This window comes from Podarcis vaucheri, assembly GCF_965113315.1.
Source record: "Podarcis vaucheri genome assembly, chromosome: 13".
NCBI lineage: Eukaryota > Metazoa > Chordata > Lepidosauria > Squamata > Lacertidae > Podarcis > Podarcis vaucheri.
In genome coordinates this window covers 56,413,456-56,436,607 of record NC_138751.1, presented here as the reverse complement: position 1 = coordinate 56,436,607, position 23,152 = coordinate 56,413,456, and the positions used below count along the sequence as shown (strand labels likewise).

Sequence of the window (23,152 nt, the reverse complement as noted above, 5' to 3'; positions counted from 1 at the left end):
AACCAGGACTCATCAAAACTTTCTTTTGCACTGCACTTCCGAGGCACAGGTCCATGCTTTAAAACTCCATGTCCGAGCAGTTATTGTGTTTTGTTTTTGTCGTGGCACTTTCCCTGGGAAAACCTGCATTTTACAATTGAATCAGAGCAACCAGCAATCTGCAGAAAACCCCCTTGGCATTTGCTCTGATTCAGTAGTAAAATGTGGGTTTTCCTGGGGAAAGTGCCAGGGAGAAAAGGAACCACTCAGACACAGAGTTAAAGCCTGGACCTGTGCCTAGAATGCGGCACAAAAGGAAGTCTGGATGAGCCCTTTAGCACCATTTCTCAAGTTACAGAATGTAATGACCAGCTGAAATGGAAAGATTTAAAGGAAGAGATAAGCCAAATGTTGCTGATCTTCCAGTAGAGTCCATGAGGAAACACAGTACATAATTAGCATATTAAATTCATTGCCACAAAATATACAGTATGTTGTGGCCACTAGATTAGCCTGATATTTAAAGGACTGGACAGATTATAGAGAATTTTTTTTAACTAAATATCAGCCATGACAGCTAAACAGAACTTTCCCTTTCAAAGGCAGTGTGCTTATGTATGCTGGAGATAAACAATGTTGACTTCATATGAGCTTCCTATCTAACTGGTCACTTCTAGTCTCACTGGATGTTTGGTCAAAATTAATAGAGTTTGGTCAAAATTTATAGTTTCTTATACTCTTATATGCTTCTTCTCAGTTTATGGCAGTTCACGGCAGAAAAAGCAACTTTGTACCACCCCTCCACCATTTTAATATACACAGTTTCCCTACATTGTGGTTATCCCAATGTATAGAATTGATTTTAGAAGATTGTCAGTTGAAATGAACTCATTCTCATGCTTGACTTCATATTAAGAGGGCTGATAAATAGAATAGGCATGCAATTCAGGCTATTACCTGCTGCGAAACCTATCCTATGGCTGTGTGATTTCATAAATCATCTATGAACAGCTTGGAAACTGACTTGAGAAGTTGCTCTAGCAATTGTGGTCCTTGTGGACAGTTGAACAGCCAGCTGGGACAAGTCAGACCTATGACAAAATGTTGCAGTGAATCCTCACCCCGAAGCACCATATTATAAGGTAGAAGGCATAAGGGGCTCCAGCAGACCACCCCACCCTTCTCTCCTTTCTGCTTTTCATTGTTCTTTTCCAAGGAACACTCAACCGTTCTTTTCCAAGTAACACTATGGCTACTGAGCATACTCAGTTCTCATTGGGCTATGCAGGAGAGGTCCCCACATTTACCAGTGGTTTTTAGTATATCCACTCCCCTGTTTCTCAGTGTCCCTTTTTGGCTCCAGTCCTGTTGGCACTTGCCACATGAGTTTTGCCATTCTAAGCAAGAGGCAAAAAACAGGAGGTGTTTTTTTTTGGGGGGGGGGTGTTTCACTTGGAGGTGAGGCCAGGCAGTTCTAAATACCAGCACTGAATAGGTTTGAAATGTGCAATAAGGAAGCCCCACTGGAGGATTCAAGAGGGTCTTATTAGCTCCTACATCCCTGGGCAGGGTCCTTGTGTTTAGGAAATCGTGTCTCCAAAGCATAGTGTCGAATCAGACATGAGAGAAGAGGTGCTTGTCAAAAGGGATAGGAACAAGGCACTACAGAAATGGTGATAAGCACCTTTTGTGGACCATTCTGGATATACCAAGGCATTTTGTCTCCAAAATGCAGCAGAAGGTCAGAGATGATACTGTGCTCCTCCTCTACACCCGCTGTCCATGTTAGGATGCAAGCGTGTACTAGGGCTCAACAAGAAACACCATCCATGTCTGGTTACTGAGGCCAACTGAAATTTGTGGCCCCTGCATATTTATTTGCCCCAGGCCTGCACAACCTGTGATCCAGCAAGCCAAGCACAGCCCGCCAGCCACACCCACTGCCTTGCCCAGTGGCTTGAGAAACCTCCTCTTTTTTGCCACTTGCTTGGAATGGCAAAAGCATGAGGGGGATTATCAAGCATGTAGCATATCACAACATGAGAGTAATGGGCTACATTCAGCATTGTGGGTCAGAAATCATGGCTTCTGAGACATTGCTCTGCTATTTCCTAGTACTATTATTATGGTTGGTTTTTTGTGTACTGGATATAGAAATATGGAAGAAACTAATGAAACTGTTACAAAAAAATGAGCTATACCAGTTTCTTGGGGCTGAATACAAAAGGCAGTGGAAGCAATGATGACTCCATTTCTTTCTCACATTATTTACAGTTTCCCCAAATTAGCTTATTCCACCTACGTGGTAAAACGTTGTCATCCATTTTTTCCTACAAGCACACTGCCTAGTTTTATGTGTATTTTGGTACGTGACTGCACAAATCTCTGTGTATGTTTTTGTGCACCTTTTAAATAAATAACGAAAAACTTGGAGCTTCAGTGGCCTCAGCCAGCTGTGTTATAAATAATACATATTTGCCTTTTGATTCATTCCCCCTTTTCATCCAAACAGAGGCTGTGTTGGTGCAGAGAATCCTGATGACCTGGACAATCCCTATGTAGATGTAATTTTTCACAGCAGAGTTCGAAATGCAGAACCACAATATGTGAAATCTTCCTAGTATGTAAACCTCAAGTTTACTTTCTTGTATAGTAATTACTGATTGAGAACCTGAGAGACTCCATATCATGCTGCCAAGCAGGATTTAAGTTTATTTGGAACCAGAGCATATGGGACTGGATGCGGGTGACTCAACTACAGACTTCTGGGATAGTAAAGGTACCCCTGACCATTAGGTCCAGCCGTGAACGACTCTGGGGTTGCATGCTCATCTCGCTCTATAGGCCGAGGGAGCCGGCATTTGTCCACAGACAGCTTCCGGGTCATGTGGCCAGCATGACTTAGCCGCTTCTGGCGAACCAGAGCAGCGCACAGAAACGCTGTTTACCTTGCGTGGCTAGGTCTCAACCCCACCCCCCTTTTGTTGGATAAAGACACAAGACTCAAATAATTAAGGTTAATGGGCTAAAAAAGGCCACAACTTTATTGGTTACAGATGATGAGCGGTATCAGCTTAGGCATTGGATCTAACCAACTATATCTGATTCCAGCCCATCTGCTGGGAGCCCAGAAAGGCTTAACCACCAGTAGGGGGAGTCCTGCTGATGAACATCAACTAGGAGGTCCCCCGGGGGTCATCAATAGGGGTCGTGCCTTGGGCCCTCACCTCCCTAGGCTTCGGACAGGGCCACACACCCCAGAATCCTTTAACGGAATACCCTTCAATATGCGGGGCAGGTGATGGCGCTACCTCCCCTCATCTCTTCTCCAGAGTTATTCCAATGCCTAACCGACATACCATAAAAGTTGTGACAATTTGCTACGAGGTAGGCAAAAACCAAGTGGCTGCTGCCAATTTGCCAAGTAGAAAAATTCCTACCAGGCCCCTCAATGGCAACCAACCAAAGTCCATAGCAAGGTCAAAAGGGACAAAAACCTTAAAGGGCGGGAGGGTGGGTAAACTGGAGCACTGGAAGCCAAAAGAGAGAGATCTCCCGGCTGCATCCTGCCCTTAATGGGCAGGCCACACCCCCAGACCGACTGGATTGGCCGGCCCGGCCAGTGACACAGCCGGGAAACCCCCCACCCCCTGGCCACCCACCCCCTGCGCACGTGGAGGGGTCGTGAGAGCTCGCAATACCACCCCCTCCTTAAGGCAGAAGTGGCCTTCCCACCGGAGCGGTACCTGTTTATCTACTTGCACTTTTGGGTGTGCTTTCGAACTGCTAGGTTGGCAGGAGCAGGGACCGAACAATGGGAGCTCACCCCGTCGTGGGGATTCGAACCGCCGACCTTCTGATCGGCAAGCCCTAGGCTCAGTGGTTTAGACCACAGCGCCGCCCGCATCCCTTCTGGGATATTATGGCAAATCAGTTCATGCACTGTGTGATTCCAATGGAATTTATGTATTACATACATCCACACATCATTTTATTTGTATGCTACCTTTCCATTGTTAAACCATGCTCAACGTGGCTTACAACATGAAGAAAAATATATTACAAACATAACTAAAAGTAATTATGCTTATGACTCATAAACAATAAATATGACATCAAAAGCTACACAACCAAATTGAACTATTTCCACATCAATCATATGATATAAGGCAGGTGGAAAAGACCTGCAAGACAGGGAGCAGGACTTCCAGGACTCACAGCCAAGATGGCGTTGTATTGTGCTTTTTAATTCCATGGATTTCAGTGGGACTAAGAGCCAAGCTACACAAACAGAGTCAACTTTGTCCAGTTACTGCTGAAGTACCTCTTCACACTGTTGGCAGGGATCACTGGCTGGCATGCTCTCTCATAAGCATATAGACAAGCCTCATATCAGGAGGCCTGGGATAAAATCACCTGCAATCTTATGCTAGTTTTCTATGTACAGGAAGCATTTTCATAGGTAAGAGCAGTAAGACAGGGAAGACTTTGACACACATCTGCAATCTGTAATGATATTGTCTGTCAAGAATATGTAAGATATTATTTGTGTGCTCAATATGGTTGTATAGCTCAGTTTTTAGCTGCAGCTAGCCTTTGGGTGCAGCTATTTTAACTTACTCATTAAGCATCAGCTCTTAAAAGGAGCAGATAGTGACATATCTCAGAATTACTGCATGGGTAAATAATGATAATAATAATGATGGTGATGATGATGATGATGATGATAATGATAATAATAATAATAATAATAATAATAATAATAATAATAATAATATAATATTATTTATACCCCGCCCATCTGGATGAGTTTCCCCAGCTACTCTGGGTGGCTTCCAATCAAGTGTTAAAACCAATACAGCATTAAATATTAAAAACTTCCCTAAACAGGGCTGCCTTCAGATACCTTTTAAAGATAAGATAGCTGCTTATTTCCTTCACATCTGAAGGGAGGGCGTTCCACAGGGCAGGTGCCATTACCAAGAAGGCCCTCTGCCTGGTTCCCTGTAACCTCACTTCTCGCAATGAGGGAACCGCCAGAAGGCCCTCGCCGCTGGACCTCAGGGTAAAGAGAATAGGGACATCCAAATGCCTTTTGGATACTAAACGCAGTATATGAATAGTTCATATAGTCTGACACACTAATAGGGAGCAATTCCATCTTGGTTGTCTCAGTGGCTGCTCCCAGACACCTTTGGAACTCCCTCCGTGGAGGCGCTAGACAGGCTCCCTCCTTGTCTTCCTGCCAGCAGGTGAAGACTTTGGCAGACTGACTGCTTTTAAAGACAGCTGGTGCTATGCTGTTTCTGTTGTAATTATTTGTTTGTTTTAATTGATAATAGATTGATAGATACACACATATAATCAGGGTGTTTTTTAAGTCGAAACTCAGTTCGGGCACCTCTCAGGCCGTTGCCATTATATTAAAACAAGGGAGGTGTTCATACTGAGTTCAGGCACCTATTTTTCTTGAAAAATTGCACTGGTTTTAATTCAATCTATGTTTAATTGTTTAATTATTCCCCCCATGTTTTTAGCAGTTATTTCTGTCTGTAAGCTGCCTTGAGTCCCTGCCAGGGGGGAAAAAGGCAGGGTATAAATTTAATAATAAGTATGGAGAAATTTCTCTTTATTTCAGTGTTTCAATGGATCTTTCCCAAGCTCCCTGAGGCATGCTTTTTTAAAGATTGAAAACAGAGGCACTCTTCAGCAGTGTACTCACTACCTACTTAAAACTCAGCAAGGTCATTGTTTCCCCACCTCGCACTTCTAATTGAATATATGGGATACAGGTGGCGCTATGGTCTAAACCACCAAGCCTCTTGGGCTTGCTGATTGCAAGGTCGGCAGTTTGAATCTGTGTGACGGGGTGAACTCCCGTTGCTCTGTCCCAGCTCCTGCCAACCTAGCATGAGTAGATAAATAGGTACCACTGTAGCGGGAAGGTAAACAGCATTTCCTTGTGCTTTGGCTTTTGTCACAGTGTCCCGTTGCACCAGAAGTGGTTTAGTTATGCTGGCCACATGACCCGGAAAAATTGTCTGCAGACAAATGCCAGCTCCCTTGGCCTGAAAGCGGAGATGAGTGCCATACCCCATAGTCGATTTTGACTGGACTTAACCATCCAGAGGTCCTTTACCCTCTAATTGCATGTTGCATGTCATTGTACACATCAGTATGGATGGGTGCGTTTTCAGTTGCACACTGCCTGTCCACACCAGTGGGTGGAGAGGGGGCATGGAGGTCTTCCAAAGGGTTCTGTTTTCAAATCAGTTCAAAACTGGTTTGAAAATGCAGTGTTTCTCAAACTACAGGATGGATAAGCATTGAGTCTAATATCATGAGCACACAGCTTCACAAACTATCCTTGGGAATCCCCTGGATACAGAGTAAACCAGAGTGTGTACACAGCCTTCATGCTTAAAGTCTTTTTAAAAAAAAAACTTTTAAGGTGTAATGCTCGGATATCTGATGGCTTTAGGAAGGTGACAGAGTGGGGAGCTCAGCCACATCTGTGGGTCTTGGAAGATGCCACCAGCATGACATAGGTGCCCATGGAAGAATGCTGACAGAATACACACATTTGCCAAGCCTACACCCCTTCATTTCCCAGCCACTCCCAGGCAGACTGTGGAAATTTACAGCCACCCCAAAGCTGGTGTGAGGAATTCCACTCCCAATGACTTTGGGCTCACAGGAGACTTTAATTGTTTACTATGCATGGTGCACAACGGGAAATCCCAATTTACTGTCTCATTTGAAAGGCAAGTTATATGTGTGTACTGAAATGTAACTAAATATATATTCATTTCAATTATAAAATTGTCAGGTACACTTTCAAAACTAAGAATTTTCCAGAGAAACACAACCCTGTGTTTCCGGGGGCTGGGCTAGACAGAATACCCTTTGGGTCCCTTCCAACAGTTCTATGATTCTTCACCATTAAGAACACAAGAAGAAAACATGGGGTTATTTGAAATATACTCTCTGCCCAAGCAAAGTACCTCCATGTACTTTAGGTGTGGAGAGGACATTTGGCCACTAGAGGTCACCTGAAGATGCTAAAGGTTTACTGCTGTAAAAATGTTGGTTCCTTTACCTTTTCACACAGCTGCTAATCGTGCTTCTGCCGCATGACATTTCTGAAAGATAGTCTTATATGAACTAGAGAATCTTAGTAGTGGAGCATGCCAAAAGGAACAAGAAACCAGAAGAGGAATATTGTGCTCCTGCCAAATAATCACTTTTAAACCGTGTGGGGAATTCTGCTGTTCCTTGGAAGCCTCTTAGGGATTCCTGAATGAGGAGATCAGTTATGGCTTGCAAGCTTCCCTCTATGACAGCTTGCCATCTGCAGCAGAGTGGAAGGTGGCAAGGACAGGGGGGGGGGTTGCAGGGGGAGGCCAACTACACCCACTGCTGGTTGCAAGAGCAGTGGGAGGTGCCAGGGACACCACGGGGCAAACCCAGGGCCCAGCTGTTGAAAGGAGCAAGTCTTGCCATAGATAACGGAACACTGTCAGTCAAAGCAACACCAAAGGGGAGATCACAGAATTGTAGAGTTGGAAGGGACACCAAGAGTAACCTAGTCCAACCCCCTGCAATAAGGGGAGGCATACACACGCGCACACGTTGGTTTGGCACAGCGATTGGAGTTGGCTGGGTCTCTGGGCACCAGATATCTGTGACTCCTGAGGTGAGAGCCTGGACAGGATTAGCTTTGGTGTGGTGGTATATTTCCTGGGTGAGAGACGGGGGGCCACTGGAGGAGGGGACTGCTATACCGAGCACTGGCCACCTATTGCAGAAAATCGTTGCCCCTTAATGACCATTAAAGCTGATGGTGCTGCAGGGTGGTTTTGTTTTGTTTTGCAGCATCACAGTTTAAGTTGGGTGGGGAACCTCTGGCCCAGGAGCCAAATACAGCCCTGCAGGCCTCTCTGCCGGACCCTCAAAATTCTCCCTAGGGTTAGCCCATTAGCTCATTAGCCCTGCTTGGCACCAGTTGTTTCTGCATAGTTTGGATGTGCCTTGAACTCTGACTGTTCCTTTCGTTTGAAGTTCGAGAGGGGTGTGCGTGTCACTGGACAAAGGCAGTCTTGGTCTGTCACTCCTGCGACCAACGGAGAGGAAAGAGGCAGCCCACTGGCGCAGGCGAAGGCAAGCGTGCAGGCAGGCAGGCAGGCAAGCAGATGGGAGAGCACCTTCTTAGGCTCCCTTGGCTGAGGCTGCGGAGGGAGGGATCGGGCAGGAGCTCCTTCACCTGAGTCAGCAGCAGCCGCCTTCTCTTCCTCCTGGTTGCTTCTCCCTCCCTCCCCAGCCCAGCTGCTTTTCCAGCATTATTTCAGGCATCGTGATATATCACTATATCACCATGGTTAGGTTAGCTGGTGATATATCACAATGTTGAAAAACAGATATTGCCTATCCCTAAAGGTGAGGTCTCTTGCACTTGGAACATGGTCTTTCTTTTCTGTTATTAGATACTTTTATTTCTGCTATATCTGCACTCCATTGCTGCTTGGCATTTAGGCAGTTTTACACAGGGTTGTTCATTACTGCATTTGTTGACTGTTGCTTGATTGAGAGGAGATGGCGCTGTGTGCCTGGGCTAGGTCTGGGGGTCCGGGGCAGATGGATTCCATTTTTGTAGTGACAAGCATGGGGTTGGTATGACAGTGGGGTACAGATAAAGGAGAGAGCTTTTAATCAATCATTCCTTCTGCACTTGTCATGATTTGGTAGAGCGTGCCAACCAATCCCCTTCTGGTGATGCCACTAACCTCCAGGGTGGTCCAAAACAAGTGATCTGCCATTCATGATCTGATCATGGGTGAGTGGGCTGACTTGGTGTGAGGGGGCTGTGCTGACTCAGCACTGTCCCCCCCAGGTACTTGGTGCAACACCAACCCAGTCCAGTGGGGCAGGGTGCAAGTCACTGTCATCCATAACATTTCCATTGCTCTCACCAGGAGGCCAGCTTGCTCTGACTGATTTCAAGGGGTTGTTCCCGGTGTTGGGTCCAAGATGATGTTGGTGTGTAGCCCACCCAAATGCACCGCAGCACCCTCAGCTCCACAGCTTAGAGGCGATTTCATGCCTAACATTTGTGCTGTGGTGGCCTTGTCATGGGCTAGCTCACAATTTCATGGTCTCTATGACAACCATGGAGCTATCTCACTATGTCACAGGCCGGACTGATACATAGATGTGGCAGGGCAGGTGTTTGGTCTGCAGAGTTGGCTGGCACAGATCCGGTGTTAGGAGGGCTTGGGGAGGCCAATGTTATGGACAGATCGTTCCCCGGTGAGATTTTGGCGGACTGGCAGTGTCCCCCAGCATGGATTGTTATGGATGAATGGAATCTGATGCATTCCTGAATGCTCAGGGAGATTTCCTTGTTGACATGGCCAGTGCTCCTGTCAAGGCTGTGGCCTTGCTATGGAAGTGCAGGATGGGCAGGGCCTGGGATACAATGCTTTTCATGTGCCCTTAATGGCTTGTAACAGCAGTTGGGAGATGCTGCCTTTAAGAATAGTCCTCATGATGACCAAAATGTCAGAGAAACCCCAAAATATAAATAGCGGTAGAAACCCTTCTTCCCACCTATGGTGTGGTTTGACGTTTTATGTGGATATAATGCTTATATCTGCTTATGCTGTATATCTCAAAATAGTATTGGTTTCTTGTAGTAAAAGTTCAAAACATAGGTGCTGCTATCTACATTTACCCTAGTAGAGTTTCTGGTTTCCCCCCAATTTATTTTATATTTATATTTTTCCTTAGTTTTATTCCTTAGTTATATAGTTATATTCTTCCAGTACTAAGCATACCTGAAGCTACTGAATCCAATGATCTTAATTTATTCAAATCCAGTGCTTTTCACTGGGTCTACCATAATACCCAACTTTTCCTCTAACTTTAAACAACTGCTGCTCTCAATCTCATGCCTAGTTTTCAAACTAGCAGGGTCTCTTTTTTTAGCTTGATTGGTGCAACTTGTCATGAGCGTGATGAGAAGCTGCATCTGCAAAATTCTCTTTCTACACAACAATTTAAGACATGGGAATCCTGTCGTCTTCTGCACCTGTGTGCTGCTACCTAGATATCCTAGATCAGGCATAGACAAACATGGCCCTCCAGATGTTTTGGGACAACAACTCTATCATCCCTAGCTAACAGGACCAGTGGTCAGGGATGATGGGAGTTGTAGTCCCAAAACAGATGGAGGGCCAAGTTTGCCTATGCCTGCCCTAGATACTCTCCCAATGAATGGATTTTGTAGAGGAGTTGCTGGACTATGTTCCCATCATCACTGATCAGTGATGAAGCTGGGCTGAGGCTGATGGGCACTGGAGTTCAGAAACATCTGCAAGGCCACACAGTAAGCAGAAACCTCTATTGTACAGGAAGTTGTATCTGGTAATCTGAACCCCTCTGTTCCTTATACATTAAACAGAAAAAACATACTATTAATTTTTCATTGGCAAACAACAAATGATTCACACACATAAACATAATTGCACAGACTTGATATTTAGCACATTTCTCAGCTTCATTTAGCTGCATCTTATCCTTTTTTCTGCTCCCCCTCCCCACAATGCTGTGCTGAGGTTACAGCACTCAAGAAACTTTGTTCTGCAGGTGTTCTAAGTCAATGGGGGAGAAACGCCACTAAAGGTGGGGTTTTCCTGTGGAACATTCATGGGAAGGAAGATGGAGGGCCATGCAATTCTTAGCCAAATGTCATATCAACAACTACAAATTCCTTTTCATTACTAGTGCTGCTAACACATCATTGCTTTGTGTGACAATGCTCAGTGCTAGCACATCTCAAGTGCCTTTTCTCTCTAGGCCTGGTGCATGCATGCATATCATTAAATTTATCTATGTTGCACTGTGGCAGGGCTGGCCCAAGACATTTTGACACCCAAGGCAAACCACAAAATGGCGCCCCCTCTCTGTCAGGGCAGAAGGAGTGAGTGAAGATGTACATCAGGAACAAGGACAAAATAAATATCTCTATTGGGATCTGCTGCCCCCGTGGATCCTGGCACTGGAGGCAGTTGCCTCACCTTGCCTCATGGGTGGGCATGCATTGCATCACAGTACACTTGAGGAAATGTTCTTAGAAATACAGGATTGCTACCAAAAACAGCTCCCTGTTTTATATTTCCATGCTGGGGATACACAACAAGTTTCTCAGCCTCTCTCTCATGTGACTGGATGCTGATTATCAAGCAATGTATCACAACAGCAATCAGGAATTTATCACATCATACATTGAGAAACCCTAGATATGGAAAGGGGGGAGAGATACACAAGTCCACTTAGCCTTCCTGGTGTGGCAGCGTTGCAGGTGAGTGACGCCTCCCCAGCCTGGATCCAATGTAGTCTTTGGTTGCTGGGCCTGCCCAGCTGGCAGGTTCCCTGTTGGCTTGTCACTACCCCAATTTCTGCCACTTGAGCTAGAAAAGGCAACCGTTTATACTAGACAGAGCTTTGGGTCTTAATTTGCAAAATTCATTAGCTCTGGCAAACGGGGCTTGCTCACCACTGTAACTTGAACAACAATCTAGTAGTGATTATCAACTTGCTAGGTATTTGCCCGTCAGTTTGGGAGACAGAGATGAATTTGATGTTTCAATTTTAGTGGCAGTTTCCAATGCTTTCCATGCCATCGGAACAATTATTAATTGCATTTTTATCTATTTCTCATTATGTATTTATATATTATCTTTCTCCCCACCTGTTGTTGTTTTGATAATTCTCCACTGTATTTTATGTTTATGGCCAAATAAACTGAACCTTAAATTTATTTTTTGCCCACAGACTAGACAATTTGTATGCACAAATTCATTCTACATGTATGTAGTTCTGCTGCTTGAATCTAATTTGTACATTGGTACATAAGATTCTTTGCTTCTTTATTTTGCAAATGAGCCTTGTGCTGCCATTTTATGCTTTAGAGCTCTATGTGTGAAATTTGGTTTTAGGGAAAAATTCCATATCCATGAAAATACAGCTACCAAGAGTATGTGGCAGTATCTAATATCAGTTCTTCTAGAATCAGATGGTATTCCATTAGTGCAAAATGTTGCCAATGGAAAAAAGTGAGAAATCTGATATTGGGGTGTAAAATACAAATATGTGGAATTTTGAATCATTCTGTATCTGTGCAGGATAGGGCCTGCCATCTAGCTCCCAGCTGAGGTGGCCTGTTCCCTCTTCCATCTGCCACCAGCGGCTACTTGACCACTTTGCCCTGCATAGAGGAGAGATCTGCCTTTCAAAAAACCCTTCACTCCCCACCCTTGTAGCTTTCCTTGACTGTTTTTGTTTAACTGATAGTTAATTGTTTTTATATTTTAATGTAAATTACTTTGTGAGGTTAGACTGAAAAGTGGTATAAAAGTATATTAAATGTCAACAAGATCCTCATCTAAAGTGATTGAGTTTTATGAAGATGAGTGGAATAACAATTTTCATTTAGGAAGTAGCCTGGTATTTTCCTGCTGCATCATCTTTTCTCTCCCCACCCACCTCAGGTGCAACAACAAAAGCTTTTGCCTTAATTAGAGCTATCAAGAAGTCATTATTTCAAGCCTGTGCCCATTTAATCAATTCCTTTTCTCCCTTTAACTTTTACCCTTAGCTCTCCAAACACCTCTGGATACACTGGCAAGGCTCATTGGTCAGCCACCCAACCAGCAAATTCTAATCTTCCACCAACATCACCACCAATAATTTCACGAATGTATTGGTAAGTGTGAGGCACATTACTTAATTTGCTCAGATACATTAGAATTCTAATTATGGTTATTTCATTAAAGAACAATTAAATATTAAGCACAACATTTCTTTGGTTTTGAAAAATCTGGAGTCAAAACCCATAAGAAAAGCTTTCAAGATTATTTGACATCTGCTGTAGTTTTCAGATTCCTTTGTATTTCCTTTGAAATTTGTATTCTTTTCCTTTGAAAACAGAGAGAGAGGGGGAAAGAATTCTAAAGCATGGAGGGCAAAACTGGGCTTCTCCAGATGACCTATTTATTGAGCCATCATCCTGCCTTGCTAGCTCAGAGTTTTCACAGAGCTCAGCTGAGCATTCATTCTGATGTGTTTGTGAGCAGTGGGGGTTATACAACAACGAGCAGTCACCTTCATTTGCTTGCAGGCTGTTTATCTGTCTTCCTAGGAATTATTCCTTCATACCACACTTTTCAATGCATTTTCCTATTACTTCCTAACCACAATAAGTTACGTGTTTTTAAAATGGATTAGTTGGGCTGAAGCAACAAAGCCCTTTAATTCACTTTAATTGCCAAAAACTAAAATTCTGGTATATACATGAAGTCCTCCCACAATATACTGCCAGTCTGCCTGAAAGAGCATCTCCACCCCCATCGTTCAGCCCAGACACTGACTCCGAGGGCCTTCTGGTAGTTCCCTCACTGTGAGAAGTGAGGTTACAGGGAACCAGGCAGAGGGCCTTCTCGGTAGTGGCACCCGCCCTGTGGAACGCCCTCCCATCAGATGTCAGGGAAATAAACAACTATCTGACTTTTAGAAGACATCTGAAGGCAGCCCTGTTCAGGGAAGCTTTTAATGTTTCATGTTTTATCGTGTTTTTAATATTCTGTTTGGAGCTGCCCAGAGTGAGTGGGGAAACCCAGCCAGATGGGTGGGGTAATAATAATAATAATTATTATTATTATTATTATTATTATTATTATTATTATTATTATTATTTATACTCTGGAAGCACCCTATGTGTCATATAGTTTAATGCCATTTGTGTGGGTTTTAAAGTGCAAATTTCTCGATGGCTGCTATCAGGCTTGTGAACATGGCACTTGGAATGGGTGTTAACTTTCCCCTCCATATCGTGATCCTTAAACTTTTAGGCATCAGAAGTTTACCCCAGAGTGGTGGCAGAGGGACTTGGGAGTGGCCATTCCACTGGTGAAGCAGCCACCCCCCTCTGGCCCTCATACCAGTCCTGGGCAAACACCCAAGCCTCGTGTGCACCCGCCGGGCTTGGGTCAGTTGTGTGTGTCCTTTTCACCTGACTGCCTTCCCTTCAAGCTAGGCAACAACTGGGGCAGAAAGCGTCACGCCATTGACCCCAAACACGGGGTGCCTCTGTTTATTTGCACGCATGACACAGCAGTGCAAGATCTCCCCAGGAGGAAGCAGCTCTTATGCCTCTGCAGGAGTGTGAGGGAGAAGGGGTCAGAGGGAATTACTGTTATTGCTCATTAAATTTCTATACGGCCCTTTGTCCAAAGATCACAGGGAGGTTTACCGTATACAGTGGTACCTCTGGTTATGAACGCTTCAGATTACAAACTCCACTAACCCAGAAGTAGCTGCTCCTGGTTGCGAACTTTGCCCCAGGATATGAAAGCAAATTGTGCACCGGAGGCGCTTGTGCAGCGGGAGGCCCCATTAGTGAAAGCGCGCCTCAGGATAAGAACGGTTTCAGCTTAAGAACGGAGTTCCGGAATGAATTAAGTTTGCAACCAGAGGTACCACTGTAACTATATAACATAATAACAAAGAAAAACAACAACCCCTTACAGTCTACAGTTGTTTGGAATACCAGCAGGTTCTACCCACTGTTTCTTGGTGTCAGTAATGATTGTGACCTTGAAATTCACATTCAGGTGAGAAAGATGCTTGTCTCCTCTTGTGATTGCAGTTACCTGGCTAAGCATGGGCAACCATCTGAATTTCCGCATCTGGGGCCTTTGTCACAGACCCTTGTACCCACTGAACCTCAAAATCCTTTCAATAAGAAGGAGAAAAAAAGAATTGAACTGAATTGAATATCTGTCTCTGACGGCACAACTCCAGGCTTTAAGAGATAATGGGAAACAAGCAAGGCTGTGGAATGACTGTCTTCTTCAAGAATGTTCAAGAAACAAAACGTCATAAGGGCATGCCTTCTGTATATTCCAAATGACCATTTCAAGCGCACACCGATTAATGCATTTCTTTTTTAATGTACTTTCTCTCTTCGTATTCATTAACATTTCCTCATGCCCAGCTGCAGCGGCCACGCATGTCTGAGGTGCTTCATGCTGTTCAGCCCACACCAGTTGTGAGGCCGCTGGCATTGCTTCAACTGCTGGGGGATCAACAGGCCTGCCTGATATGCCACCCATCTGCTGCCCGGTGGGACTCCTGTGCGTGCCCTCAAATAATGTTAAACTGATCTTATACTGCAATCATTACTTTGGGTCCTGTGGAATGTTTTGATTGACTTAAATAAAGAGATATTCTTATGAATGTAGCCTAATGTGGAGCATTTTTGCCTTTACCATGTCTGCTTAGCTAATGGTGCCTGAATTTAGCCTGCCAGCCCTGCAAGAGCCTGTCTCTTCAGCCTCCATGGAGGAGACTGGCCACAGTGCATGCAGGTGGAAGCATTGGAGCCGACAGGTCAGAACTTGTGCAGCAGTCTCTCTAGTCCGTACAAAACGTCATGCTTTGTTCCAGGAGCCACGTTTTTTGAAATGCTTCTCAGAAGGTCCCTAATCCTAGTTTTACAGCCCCCTATTACTGTCGTCTTTTCCATATGTATGTTGAATTTATGAATGCTTACCCATTCTCCACCTTGTTCCTTGTTATTACAATCTTCCCCCCTCCAACACGTCAAAAGAATTAAGCTGAATTTGCACATTCACCACAGAAGCTCCCCCCACTCCAGCATTTTAAGTCATTGTTGTTCTACATATGTGCTTTCGTTTTCTTTCTCTCATTATTATCTCTGGCCCAGCAGGCTTTGTATGTTATAGATTACTGACGTGCAACCCTGTGCCTGTATTTCAGTGGTGGTGACACAGCAGGAGCAGGACCTTGGGGTTATAGCAGGTAACTGGAGGAAGATGTTGACCAAGTGTGTGGCAGCTGTGAAAAAGGCAAATTCCTTTCTAGAGATCAATAGGAAAGGAATTGAAAATAAAACTGCCAATATCATAACGCTGCTATACAAATCTATGGTGCGGCTACATTTGGAGCACTGTGTACAGTTCTGGTCCCCTGACCTCAAAAAGGGTATTGAAGATTTGGAGAAGGTTCAGAAGAAGGCAACCGAAAGGATCACGGGACTGGAGCAAGTCCCCTGTAAAGAAAGCTTGCCGGGGTTAGGGCTTTTTTGTCTAGGGAAAAGGTGAGTAAGAGGGGACATGATAGAGGTTTATGGCATGGAGAAAATGGACAAAAACGGTTTTTCTCCCTCTCTCCTAACACTAGAACTCCCTGGAGTCCAGTGAAGCTGAATGTTGGAAGCTTCAGGACAGGTCAAAGAAAAGATTTCTTTGTGCAGCACATAGTCCACCTGCAGACTCCCCAGGAGGCAGGGATAGCCACCAACTTAGATGGCTTTTAAAGATGATCAGCCAGAGGAGGAGGAGACAGCTCTCAGTGGCTCCTAGCCATAATGGTTATGCTCTACAGCTGGTGGCAGCAATACTTCTGAACACCCCTTGCTGGAAACGCTCATGTTCTGCTCCCTGGTTTCCCACAGGCATCTGGTTAGCCTCTATGGGAACAGAATGCGAGATGAGATGGACCATTGCTCTGATGCAGCCGGCTCTTCTTCTCTTCAAAGAGAAAGGTGTTCATTAGATGGGGAAGAGGACAGGAATGAAAAAGCCTCCTGCGTGCCCCTGATCTCCTAAACAGAGTTCAGAGATTGATAATGATACATCTATGCCAGAGACCTTAGTTAACATTAACATTACTTAAGTGAACAGGAAATGAGTTGACTTCCTGTGTGAAGTTAAAACACTGAACAAACCAGCACTCCACAGAAGGAGAAGTTACACTTCTTCAAGCCATCATCTGAAGCTGATTATTTTGTTCACACAAAGGAAAAGGCTATACAACTTGTTGCTTGCAACAATAGCTTTATGAACTAACTCGAATACTTTGAAAGTGAATGAGCCTGGAATGATTCAGTATCAATTTGTGTGTGATACTTACACAATACTTAGCTTCAATACTTAAATGCATAGCACAAAATAATAGCTTGAAGGTGGGTGAGAGCAAAGGTGGGCAGAGCAACCAATGTGAATTTTTTCTTTGTACAGTTTCTACCTATGTTGTCCCAACTCCTCTCTCTTCCCATCCAGGCAAGCAGGAATCCACGTCCAAGGAGGACTCATTCCAGCCAGGCAAGCACAATCGAGGTCGGGGCAAAGCAGTGGCTGGAAGCAGGGAAAAATGTGTCCCCCTCACCATAAGCTGCCCAACAGAACAGCAGCCCTGGTCCTTTTGCTGCAACAGACATTTGGAGGATTACTAGGGTGGGAGGAGGGATGTCGTATCTCTAACTAAAGAACAGGAGCAGAGGTAGCCTGACTGGAAGCCAGGAAGCTTGAGCACCCAGGAATGCCGTACATCCCTCACTATAAGCTGTCTCCTGGTCCCTTTAGTGGTTGTAAATTTTTTACTGATAATTTTATGAAATAAATGAATAAACAAACAAGCGAAGGATAGCAGCAAGCAGGGGCTGATTTCAGGCTCCAAATGCCCTCCCTAGTCCACAGCCAGACACAAACCCACCCCGTGTCGCCCAGCGAGTAGCTCTTCGCAGCGCACCTAGATCTAAGGGGCGCTCCAAGCAGGACCCTCAAGCAGAGCAAACAGCACAAGACTCATCCTCAAGTTTCTCAAGCAGGGAGAGAACAACCAAGGGACACCTGGGGGAGACCTGGCTTTCGAGTAGTCTGTGTGAAAAAGGATCTTCAATATTGTTGAAGCATTAAAACACAGAATCCTGGGGCTGGAAGGGACCCCAAGAGTCATCTTCCTAGTGCACCCCCCCCTGCAATGTAGGAAACTCGGCTAAAGCCTCCCTGACAGATGGCCATCCAAGCTCTGCTTAGAAACCTCCAAGGAAGGAGAGTCCAGAACCTCACAAGCAAGATCCATCTTCCATGTACTATAAAAAGTAAACAGCACTCATGTGACCCCAGTTATTTGACGCAAACTGGGACAGCTACAGATACAGTCCAAAAGGTGCACAAGGTGCTCTGTATATATGGGAGAATTTTTAAAAGCAAGTGGTCCTCACTGACCTGATGCAAAAAGATCTTGTCATCCGAAGGAGTCCTGGCTGCCTAGATAAAACATTATAGCCCCTCCCCCCTTACCTGGTAGTAAGGCCCACTGAACTTTCTTCTGAGTAGACAGTTATTTACTAGATGCAAGTCGGCAACACCAGACGACCCTGTTTGGCTAAGTGCTGGGGTAGATTTCACCCCATGCCTTGCAGAGCCGGGCTGGCACTGCTGACGGGCCCTGTGCCCCTTGGCAACATCTGAAGGCCCTGATCCACTAGGCACTGGGGTAGATTGCACCTTGCAGAGTCAGGCGCAGGCTGCCACCAGGCCCAGCACTGGCGGCAGCAACAAGCAGATCTGGTTCGCTCAGCCCTACCCATTGCCACCCCACCACTGCACTTAACCTGACCTGGGGGCTCTGGATTGCGGGCTCTACTGGTCAAAACGGGAGGCTCAGCGATTGCTCTCTCCTACCGGAAACAAACCAGGAGTGCTTCAAGAAAACGCACATGGCAAAAAGGAGCATTAGGCCCCGGTGATTGGCAAGTAGTTAGCCAGCCAATCAGGATTTTTAAAAAAATATTTTTCTTCTTCTTCATTTCTCACTTTCCACTGTGGCCCCCCATTTACACATTTTTCATCTGTGGCCCCCATGGAATATTCTGGGGGGCCCAGGGGGCCATATGGCCCCTGGTTGGGGAACACTGGACTAGATGACCCTTGGGGTCCCTTCCAACTCTACAATGCTAGGATTCTGTCCACTGTCTCCGGACCGTGGTTCCCCTGTGGTTTCCCCCACCCCATCCATAAGGAATGGTGCGTAGTGGGAAGGTGAGGAAAGATAGTACAGGGACATGGGACATGTTGAACGAGATGTTAGCAGGAGATGTTCCTTAGAGCTTTTGCAGTGTGAGGCTACATATGTTTAATCAGAAGAAAGTTCTATGAGGTCAGTGACGTTTAAATGTGCTTAGAAGTACAGCCTTAGTTCTGTTTGGTTTTTTAAAAGCTGGGGTACGGTCTGAAGGTCGTGAGGCAACAGCCCTGTGGAAGCCTAGCAGACTTGGGCTGGAGATGAGCTGTGAACCTCATATCCTTGGGGATCTCATCCACTTACCCCTGAATTCCATGGCGGAAGAACGGAGAGAGATAAATGTAATAAATAATTAGCCCAGGGTAGCAGGGTTATTTTAAATTTTAGTTTATGTGACATCTTCGTAACGAGCAGGTTCTTTCCCCTCATGCTCATTTTTAGCACAGGCTCACAAATATGTAATTTCAAGTACACCTCTCTGGGTTTGTTTGTTATTTTATTCCTAATGCTTCTCATCTGCCACCCGGTAAAGGTCACAGAAATATTAATGTACTTCTGAAGCAAGAGGACCAAAAAGCTTAGCTTTCAACATAACTTAAGAGTGTGCTGATGCAAATTGCAAAAAATCAGTGGCCTGTATCTTCTCAGAGAATTATTTCATAATGAATATACCAAGTGAAAAAGAAATGTCTCTTGGATAAACAATACACAGAAACAAATGAATGGTTGAAAATGAGATGGCATGAGGAGGAGCTGGTGGCTGGTCCTGACATCATGAAAATGAATTTGGAGAAAATAATATGTTTAAAGAGGATAGGAAAGCATATATTAATCAATAAGTTTCAGTCTATTTCTTTTGAGTCTAGAATACTTTTTCTTCCTGAAAAAAGAAATGATCTGAAACAAAAACATGGTGAAAGAGGTAAAAGGGTTTGCAGAGAACTGTCCACCTCGGAACTGTTCCAGCATTAGCAGTTCAAGACCTGCTTGCTAGAAAGGCTTCATTTAAATGGAGTATCTCAACAACAAGGCGCACACTCCAGCTGCAACCAGGCAGGAATCTTTTGAAAAGCAACAGGAAATTTACTCCACACTCTGACAAAGTAATGAAGTTTACTGAGATTCATGGGTTTAAGAAGAACAGCCTGGGAGCTCTTGGTTTTTATCCTTCTTATTTAATTTATTACTTTAACTTATTACCTAGCCTTTGCCAGAAGGTGCCAGGGTCACGACAATTTAAAATACAGTATTAAAAACAGTTTAAAATAATAGCCTTAAAATATACATATCTCAAGTGTCAAATACCAAATTCAGTTGCAAAAATAAAAAAAATTGTCTCCCATTTGCTTCTTTGCCACGTTTTCTAGTCATGTTCATCTAGCATATAACCTGGAGCTCAATTAATGTGATTTAAAAATGGCAACAAAAGCTTGTGTCTGCTTTGCGGTCATTTTCATATTTTTCGCTGACAGCCTTGCTTGTGGGACTATTAAACAATTTAACTAAGCAGTCACCCCAATCAAAGTGTTTTTTTCCAGCTAATTAACAGATCAGATATCAGTGAGAAAGCATATAATTATATTAGCTACAAACAGCTTAACACAGTAAATAAGCTGGTATTTACACGGCTGAAGTGCCAATGCTCTGCGCAGGCTGCACATCCTAACCGCTGAGGCCTTGAAGGGTTTTCAATGCAAAACTGAAAACGATTAGAAGAAATGGAAGTACAGGACCTGTCCCCAAGGAAAAAGTTAATTCAGCCAGACTCTCCTCCCTGGTGCTCCTCACGTAACTACAGCTTCCTCAGGAGAGAGAAGGAATGACTGCTAAACAATTTCACAGCGGAATATTAAAAAAATCTCCCCAGAAGAAAGTCCCATTGAGTTCCATCTGGATTTACTCTCAGGAAGGGATGGAAGGATCTGCCAGTGGCAGTTCTCTCTGTCTCTCATGTTTTCAATCTTAAATTCAGTTCTCCGCATTTCTGTGGCACTTTGCTGTGCAAATTCATCATCAGCATTTTGTTATGAATTTATCCTAAAAGAAACATTTTTATATACTATTTTGACCAGTGCACAAATTTCTGCAGGCAATTTCCCTTTATTTTTGTATGTTGTTTTCGATAAGAAATTCATTTTTATGCACGCTTTCCCCTAATGTATACATTTTTGTAATTTGGAGAACTGCATTGAAAAATCTGGATAAGTGTGGATTTTGAAGGATGGCTGTGTTTCAGTTCTCATTTTATCTCAGAAATGGCAAATTTGGTAAAAATCACCTTTAAATGCAAATAAAATCAATTCCCCACCCCCACCCCTACTCTCATAATGTACATAGGCCACAGTTTTAGTTTCCCCTTACTCTACTCTGTGAGCATTGATGATGTCACAATATTATTTTCTTCAAAGTGTTGCTTCAGCTTTGCCCTGGCTTGACCCCCAACAATTAATGCCCATAAATGGGCAAGTAATGCAGCAGATCATTTCATCGCAGTTTTTGGGGAGCTCGCACCCAGCTGCAGAGTGGAAGGGGGACACGTCTGAAGGGGGAAATTGTGTGGGCTGAGAGAATTGAAAAGGAAATCTCTTTGAGGTTGGGAGCTGACTAAAAAGGCTTTCTGTCCTGCAAAAGCATTTGTGGGGATTCTGGGATGCTAACGCTGCTGTTGTTTCTGCACCCAGGTACTAAACAATAGTATTGGCCCAAATATAAGCCACACCCAAATATAAGACACACCTTTAAAATTCAAGGGGAAAAAAGAAAAGAAGACAAAACAATATAAGTCGCTCCCTTGAAATTCCTCAGGCACTCGCACCTGTTCTGTTTTAGCAGTGATATCATAAAAGCCAGTTTTTGTGAGGTCGCGAAATTAAGCCGCACTTTAACTTTTCACAATCGGAATTTGGAAAAAAAGTGCAGCTTATATTCAGGCCAATACAATATAAACAACACAAAGTCTTTTTAATAACCAGCATTGCTTTCAAGAGGTATTTCCTCCGAAAGAAAACAAAGCTGTTAAATATTAAGTATATACAGAATTTAACACGTGCCCCATTTAAACTCAGAACTAGTTGTCAGGAAAGGATCACAAGTTTGTGCTTTTTCTATCTAAACTGAACTGAGAATCAGATTAGTCTCTGCATTCATTTTAAAACAAAAATTAGGTTCCAGCAGTTCAGGCTGCAAAAACAAGAAAGAAAACATTGGTAAATCCTTTTTAAAAAAGGGCACAAAACTGACAGAGACCAGAGAAGCTTCAGCTGATATGGAAAGTGGCTGCTCAGATTGCATAACTGAATTAAATGGGACTATGCTGCATATGGCCAGAAATTAAACTGAGCTGGGACCTGCATGGTCAACCTGTTAGTAATATTAGCATCGTGGTGCTGAAATAACAGCAACTGGAGGCCAGTCTGAGTGTACGAATAATGCTTCCTCCTTTCAAACAAGACCACCGTCCAAATATCTGAGTTTGGGGACAGAGCTGCCAGTCAAGGAATCAGACTTCCAAGCTGCACCACTCTTCTTAGAAATCATTCATTTCCTGCACACAACTTCAGAATTCCCTTTAGAAGTTTCTCACTATGCTGCTCTAGATTCCCCCTCCCCCTGGCAACGGTGGGTACCAGGAACAATTTTACAGAGGTAGGCTGAAAATTAGTTTGTTTCTCAGTGCAGACTCTGTATATAAGAAACGCTGTCTTGTCCCTCATGCCAACTTCTAATTTATTTTATGTGATTTAATGCAGCTGGGTGCTTTCACTCAGTCATTTTAAAAAGTGTCTTTTAGAGAAATGAATGGCCAAAAGGAAGGGGGCGCATGGAATCAAATGAGACAAAATGCAATCCCATCATATTTGCAAAAACTTTCCCAGGAAGAAAATCTGTCAATCTGCAAAAACTTTCGCATCCATCCAGGCATTTCACTTAGAGCTGTATATAATAAATTGCTTCTAGTTGGCTGAAAAATCCTTTTTTGAGCCCTTATCTTTGTGATCGGTTACCTTTGCGGCACTTTAATGGACTTCACCTCATTATATGGCTAGTCATTAAAAGCTGAAGCTCCCACTACAATGGTACCTTATGTAAAGTGATCTATGAGAGCTTTATATAGGCTTACCAGCCCCAGCCTTAATTTTACTCATTCGTCTTAATTTTTTGTAATCATTTTTGTGAAGAGGGTATAATGTCAGGCATGCTTCCCTGCTACTGACAGATCCAATCTAGCAGATAATTACCATAAGGAAATTGATGCTTTAGAGTGAAGGGAGAATTTAATTTACTC

The 23,152-nt window shown here is 44.0% G+C and overlaps 1 protein-coding gene across 2 annotated transcripts in view; it reads left to right on the top strand.

Annotated features, from left to right (window-relative positions):
• Positions 1 to 15,872, top strand: part of SPMIP7 (sperm microtubule inner protein 7) — a 29,143-nt gene extending 13,271 nt beyond the window's left edge. Inside the window, exons 7-9 of one of the 2 annotated variants that reach the window (XM_082195023.1) lie at positions 2,492 to 2,599; positions 12,635 to 12,742; positions 15,767 to 15,872. In XM_082195023.1, coding sequence (XP_082051149.1) covers positions 2,492 to 2,599; positions 12,635 to 12,742; positions 15,767 to 15,782 — 232 coding nt within the window. In that variant the 3' untranslated portion in view covers positions 15,783 to 15,872. Of the gene's footprint in view, positions 1 to 2,491; positions 2,600 to 12,634; positions 12,743 to 14,683; positions 15,274 to 15,766 lie in introns of those variants that run through there. The other variant, XM_082195022.1, reaches the window with a different exon arrangement.
• Positions 15,873 to 23,152: the final 7,280 nt, after the last annotated feature.